The sequence below is a fragment of the Carlito syrichta genome, unplaced genomic scaffold (assembly GCF_000164805.1).
Source record: "Carlito syrichta isolate Samal-C Ts95f unplaced genomic scaffold, Tarsius_syrichta-2.0.1 Scaffold308099, whole genome shotgun sequence".
Taxonomy (NCBI): Eukaryota; Metazoa; Chordata; class Mammalia; order Primates; family Tarsiidae; genus Carlito; species Carlito syrichta.
This window is the reverse complement of record NW_007252195.1, coordinates 238-7,372: the sequence shown is the minus strand read 5'-3', so window position 1 is coordinate 7,372 and position 7,135 is coordinate 238. Positions and strand designations below refer to the sequence as shown.

The following is a 7,135-nucleotide window of genomic DNA, read 5'->3' as shown; positions in this document are numbered from 1 at the left end:
GTCTGGGCGACCGAGTGAGACTCTAACTCAAAAAAAAAAAAAGAAAGATTAAGATTAAATTTAAGATTAAATCTATTTTGGGAAAAAAGCAATGGAGTCTGTCTGTCTGTCTGTCTATCTATCTATCTATCTATCTATCTATCTATCTATCTATCTATCTATCTAGGTCAGAGTCTCACTCTGTCGCCCAGGCTAGAGTGTAGTGGCATACTCGTGGCCACTGCGGCCTCCACCTGCTGGGCTCAGGCGATCCTTCCACTTCAGCCTTCCAAGTAACTGGAACTACAGGAGTGCACCACCACCCCCAGCTAATTTTTTGATTTATTGTAGAGATGAAGTCTCACCAAGTTGCCCAGGGTGGTCTCGAATCCCTAGGCTCAGGCAATCCGCTCACCTTGGCTTCCCAAAATGCTAGGGTTACAGGCATGAGCCACTCTGCCCAGTGGAGTTGATTTATTAAGCCTATCACCATAATATTAAAAATTTACCTCTGAAACATCTAGTCTGAACTAGGGCTCTCTGATTTTTTGACATAATGATTCTCAGGAGAAACTCTTCCATTCGACCTATGAAATTCTGAGATCATGTGAAATATGGAATTTGTGGGACAACTTAAGTTTAGTATTAGTTTTGGGCTACAGGTGATAAAGATGCTTTAACTATAAAATTAGAATGATTTGCTTCAGGTTTTTGATTGTTTTGCAGATCAGCAGTTTATGCTGAAAAAGTGCCCTGCCCTCCTTCAAGAAATGGTTAATGTAATCTGCCAACTGATAATAATGGCTCGGAGCCGTGAAGGTGAGGAAGAAACAAAATTCGTTATGTTGTACTTTTCCTTGCAAGCATATGCAAGTTGCACTGTAAAGTTTTAAGATTTATGGGTATTTACTACTTCTCTCTACTAGTTCAATAAGCTTTCTGAATTTTGCTCATGATTTTTCTTATTTCTTTCCTAAATTTTCTATTATGCAAAGTCTTTACAACAACTCATCTTGTTTTGTTTTAATTCTTTTCATTGTGTTACTGTTTGCTTTGCAAAGATTTAAAAAATCTTTTTCCTTCCTCTGAATATTTTTGGAGTTGGGTTATTCTGTTTTTGAATGGTGAGAGTTTGAAATAATTCTGTAACTGATGTAATGATGATTCAGTTGACATGTAATTTTTCTGTATGAAAGGAAAAGAAAGAGGGGATATGTGGTCAGTAATAGAAAGGAAGACCCTTGAAAAAGGAGATAGTGGTTGTGGTTTGTTATGGATATTGTCAGTATATTCATAATATTAATCATATCTGATAATTTACTGTTACTGGAGTGATGCAAAGAATTTTACTATTAAATCAGTGGTTGTTGCTGGATAATGTATATTTGTTCAAGTTTGCATGTTTTTAGTGTCTTATCTGATAATTTTTAAAAGAAAATCAGCACCATCTTAAAATTTGAGGTATTAAGAATGTTAGGATGAATTGGTGATGAATTGTATATTTCTGAACATGTAAAAAGTCCAGCCCTGTTGTTTCTTTTTTTCCTATTCTTTCTAAGAAAGGGAGTTTCGCGCTCCAACTTTGGCGTCTCTAGAAAACTGCATGAAACTTTCCCAGATGGCTGTTCAGGGACTTCAGCAGTTTAAGTCTCCCCTTCTGCAGCTTCCTCACATTGAAGAAGACAACCTTAGGAGGGTTTCGAATCATAAAAAGGTAATTCTTTGCTACTTTAAAGTCATTATTCAGTAGTTTGTTGGGTCACTTAAAGGTAACTTGAGTAAAAAGTTTTCTAGAAATGGTTACTATGAATGTCTTAGATTTAGAATGTATTAAATATTCTAAAACAGTCTCTCAAGTGGTTCTGTTAACATTTTCTTGATTAGCTGTTTTTATAATATTTTACTGCTTTAAATAATGTTACTGTTTGGAGGGTCAGTGCATTTTAGCAGTTAGCACTTTCTTCCTTATATTATGTTACCAAAAATAAATGTACTAAGTAAAGATTCACTGTATGCCTTCCAGTCATTTCATTCTTGGTTTAAAGGTTGAATGGTTGTTTACTGGTTGAATATGAACAAAAAAAGCATTAAAAAATTAATAGATTGAACAAAGGCAGTTCTTATTTAGAGAAATGATTAATCTTAAGATATAGCAAAAAAAATGCATTAAATGAAAAATTTGAGGAAATATAAGAAACAAAATGGCATTCTAATTCTAGTAGGAGATTTTAAATATTATATATAGTAGATAAAGTGAGAAGATAGAGATTAGATTTCTTAGTATATTAAGGTAAAATTAATAAATGTGTATTAGAAATTTGTATCAGAGTTCTCTGTCCTTTCAAGTAATTGTGTTACCCTTATATATTTGATCATATGCTAAATCATAGTTAAAATTTGAGAATCCAAAAGCAGGGCCAAAAGCAGGGATTTCACATTCCTTGTGATCTAATAATCCCTGTCTTTGAAGGTAAAAAATTAGTGCATTACACATCTGGAAATTAAAGAACACTCCTGAGTAACCATTTAGCCAAGGTGGATATTATTACATCCAGCTATATTTTTAAAATAGCAAAAGCAAGAATATTGCGTAGTAAAACCTTTAGGGTGCAGCTGTACTTAGAGGTTTATTCTTACAGACTTATTACTAAAATTGAAAATAAATAAACTGCTGAAGACACCAATTGACAATAGTTCTTGCTTGGGTCAAGATTCTACATGAGTGTCTTTTCTTTTAAGTTTATTATTTCTAATTTTAAAAAAGCCTGTATTAAATTCATAATTTTAAAAAATCTAAACTTTCTTGGAGAAAAAGTTCATGAAATTGAAAATGCCATTTTTTGCTTTGAAATGCAGCAATCTTAAATTTTTTCTAAAAGTTGCTGGATTTCATTTAGTTTAACATGCTAATGATTTCATGAAAATTTGTATGAGTTAGAAATTTTTTTTTTTAATTTCAGTATAAAATTAAAACGATCCAGGATTTGGTGAGTTTAAAAGAATCAGATCGTCACAGCCTACTGCATTTCCTTGAAGATGAAAAATATGAAGAGGTTATGGCTGTCCTTGGGAGTTTTCCATATGTGACCATGGACATCAAATCACAAGGTACGTGGAAGGTTTCCTGTTGAACGTGACTTCCCTTTTGATAGGTTGGTTCTCATTTATTTGACTCAAGATTCTCAAAACACGTTATTAAATAACGTAACTTGCTATTACACTTTGCAGAACTGTAGTTTACCTGTCAGATTTACTGTGTTGGAAAATAGTATATACTTAGTTTTGTTATCCTCGTAATGGACTCCCTCTGTTCTGTAGTTCAACTTTTAGCTATTTCTTAACTTTTCAAAGAATGAAGGAGATTTCCAGGTATAATGAAAGAATGAGAGATTTGAGATATATTATGGGTGTGAAACAAATAGCTGCTTAATTCTAAAATTAGTTTTTTTAATTCAACTTATATTAATTGAGTTTCCCACATTGCTAGGAGCTGTATAGGCTCTCCTGTAGGCCTTTCTTCACTTTAAAGCATCAAGTGACAGGTAGGCATCGATACAGCTATTTCACATGATGTGTTCAGGCATGTACAACTTTGTAGCTGAATATGTGGCCTAGATTTTTTTTGAGTCTGAGTCTCACTTTGTCGCCCAGGCTAGAGTGCAGTGGAACACTCATGGCCACCACTGCCTCGACCTGCTGGGCTCAGGCGATCCTTCTGCCTCAGCCTTCCAGGTACCTGGAATTACAGGCACGTGCCACCATGCCCGGCAAATTTTTTCTTTTTTTTTTTTTTTGAGTTGGAGTCTCACTCAGTCGCCCACACCAGAGTGCAGTGGCCGCTCCCGGTCACCGCAGCCTCGACCTGCTGGGCTCCGGCGATCCTTCCGCCTCAGCCTTCCAAGTAGCCAGAATTACAGGCGTGTGCTACCACAACCAGCTGAATTTTTGATTTATTGTAGAGATGAGGTCTCACCTGCCCAGGCGGGTCTTGAACCAGCGGGCTCAGGCAATCCACTCACCTCAGCCCAAATTTTTTGATAAGTTGTAGAGACCAGGTCTCGCCAAGTTTCCCAGGCAGGTTTCAAACCCCTGGGCTCAGACAGTCCTCTCTCCTCTGCCTCCCAAAGGGCTGGGATTACAGGTGTGAGCTACCACGCCCGACCTGATTTGATTTTTGATAATGGAGACTTCCAGGGTGCAGAATGTTGATGTTCAGCTGCTGCGTCTCATAACTGGTAATGAATATAGCAGTTCTAGGTTGTTGGAGGCCATTCTGTTCTAACTGGTGTTATGTTAATAAAGGCCAAAAGATAGTGTGCTAATCTAAATCTGTGAAAAATAAGTATAACAAACTTAAATTTAAAAAAAACTATAGGCAGAAATATATAATGAAGAAATCTCTTACAGATAGAATCTGTAGAAAAATGAATTAATGCCCACATTTGAATAGAAGGTATGTTTAAGTTATGTTTTATATTTATTTAATTATTTAACTTGAATCAGGGTCTCTGTTACCCAGGCTGGAGTGCAGTAGCTCAGTCATGACCACCGCAGCCTCTACTTCCTGGGCTCACGTGTTTGCTTCCTTAGCTTTCCAAGTAGCTGGAACTACAGGCATATACCACTTTGCCCAGCTAATTTTTTTATTTAGTAGAGATGAGGTCTCTGTGTTTCCCAGGTGGTCTCAAACTCCTGGGCTCAGAGGATCCTCTAGGCCTCTCAAAGTGCTGGGATTATAAGTGTGAACCACCGTGCTCAGCCTATTTTATTTATTAACTTTGATTTTATTAGTAGGTTTTTGGGGGATGTATGTAGTAAATATGGTTTAAAAAATAAAATAACTGCAAAATCATTTGTATTTAGTACTGTTTATTGAAAAAAAATTTAAGTGCTTTTTAATGTGAAGAGAATATATTGAAATTCTTGCATGTAAACAAATAAATCTCTTTAATGTGGTTCAGATTACTAGTTTTTATTATGTTATTCTGACAGGCAAAGATCATACAGGTAAAAATCTTGGTAATATAAGCTTTGCACAGTTTAATCAAGTGACAGAATACTATATAATATTACTATAGAAGAGATCTTGTTATTTATGGTTGTCTTCACATTTTACTGTGGTTTCAAAGACCTGAGTTTGCAACTTGGTGTGCTAATGTGGCTGTTTTGTGACTTGGGTTCTTTATTTCTGAACCACAGTTTCTTTCCTTTTCTTCATCTTTTTATTTTTTTGAGCCAGGGTTTGGAGTGCAGTGGCACACTCACGGCTCACCACAGCCTCAACCTCCTGGGCTCAAGTTGTCCTTCCACCTTAGCCTCTCAAGTAGCTGGGACTACAGGCACATGCCACCACACTCAGCTTATTTTTTGATATTTGTAGAGATGAGGTCTTGCTTTGTTGCTTTGGCTGGTCTTGAACTCCTGGACTCAAGTGATCTTCCCACCTCAGCCTCCCAAGGTGCTGGAAGTACAGGTGTGAGCCACTGCACCGGGCCTCAGTCTCTTTTTTGAAATGGAAATAATGTACTTTGTAGGGCCATCTGAAGGATAGGTGGGTCAGTTTTTGAAGGCCTGTACTGATAAAGAGAGCCTTATACAGAGTCGACAATTATTTTTTAATAAGTTTAAAATACATACTAGAAATACTGAAGTCCCAAATTGATTTGGGTAAGATAAATTCTGCTTTGTGTTGATGTAGAAATTGATTTTTATTTTTTGCACTATTTTTTTCTGCCTTGTTACAGTATTGGATGATGAAGATAGCAACAACATCACAGTAGGATCCTTAGTTACAGTGTTGGTTAAGTTGACAAGGCAAACCATGGCTGTAAGTAGTCTATTCGTATTTTTATGCTCTAAGTTACATGTCAAGGTTTTTATATTTATTTTCCTCATTACATTCTCAAAGTCAAAACTGTTATAGTAACAGGATCTATATACAAAGTCTGTTGGCACTTTTCTAATTTTAAATTATTTTTTTATGAGATATAGTTTTCACACATACTAAAAACTTGGAAAATAGATTAATTCTTTGTGTAATCGTTTGTTAAGTCTCTATAAAATGTTATACATAACAAAATAGTGTGGATATAGTTCTTAATTAAGCTGCAGAATGCTATCCAGAGGTTAGTTGCTGAGAATTTTATCAGTCAGTTTTTTTGTTTGTTTGTTTGTTTGTTTTGGTTGGAGTCTCACTCTGTCGCCCAGGCTGGAGTAAAGTGGCATACTCATGGCCACCACAGCCTTGACCTGCTGGGCTCAGGCAATCCTTCCGCCTCACCCTTCCAAATAGCTGGAACTACAGGTGCGCGCTACCAAGCCCAACTAATTTTCTGATTTATTGTAGAGACAAGGCCTCATCAAGTTGCCCAGGCTGGTCTTGAACCCCTGGGCTCAGGCAATCCTCTCACCTTGGTCTCCCAAAGTGCTGGGATTACAGGCTTGAGCCACTGTGCCCGGCCAGTTTTTTTTTAGAGAGAGTGTGCTCTGCTTTTCATTTAAAATTTTTAAAAATTACAATGAAAATAAAGTTTTTTCTGATGTGAAAAATGTATGTTGTCTAGAAAAAAATTTAAGCAATGCATAAAAGTATGGTAAGGAATGAAAACCACCTGAAATCCCATCACTTGGACATGATTCATTTTGAATCATGGATCCCATCTCCTGTTTCTCTAAGGAAAGCCTCTTGTCAGTACCGCATGACCAGATCGGTACTGTGGTGTGTCCCCTTGTGTGTCTTTCTCCACACTCATGTTTACTGTCTGGGTCTTGACAGTTCATATATACATATATGCAAGTACATATATGTTGGCACTTTTCCCATTTTTCATTAAAATCAGTTGTGTATATTTTATGTCTTGTTTTTTTTTTTTTTCATTTTCTATGGTTTGTTTATATTTTCTCCCAAGTCAACTGGTGTAGTTGTAACTTGTTTTTAATAGACTATAGTGTTTCAACTCAGTTTATTCAACTAGCAGCAGATTTTAGCCTGTTTTGTTCTGGGGTCTCCAAGCATCTGCAGGAAATAAATGCTACCTGTAAATCCCATGTTTAAAATTGCTGATAGGAAAGGCTTATTTTATAGTAGGCTATAACAAATCAAAGATGTTGGTTTTGTGGTAGCAAGTGGTAAGGAGGCATTTGCGTCATGGACTCT

At 36.4% G+C, this 7,135-nt stretch overlaps 1 protein-coding gene across 1 annotated transcript in view; it reads left to right on the top strand.

Annotated features, from left to right (window-relative positions):
* Positions 1-5,821, top strand: part of LOC103267294 (translocation protein SEC63 homolog) — a gene marked incomplete at its 3' end in the record, with an annotated part of 25,125 nt that extends 19,304 nt beyond the window's left edge. Inside the window, exons 10-13 of the mRNA XM_021715968.1 lie at positions 706-798; positions 1,539-1,693; positions 2,940-3,087; positions 5,724-5,821. Of these exons, the coding sequence (XP_021571643.1) occupies positions 706-798; positions 1,539-1,693; positions 2,940-3,087; positions 5,724-5,821 (494 nt within the window). The remainder of the gene's footprint in view (positions 1-705; positions 799-1,538; positions 1,694-2,939; positions 3,088-5,723) is intronic.
* Positions 5,822-7,135: the final 1,314 nt, after the last annotated feature.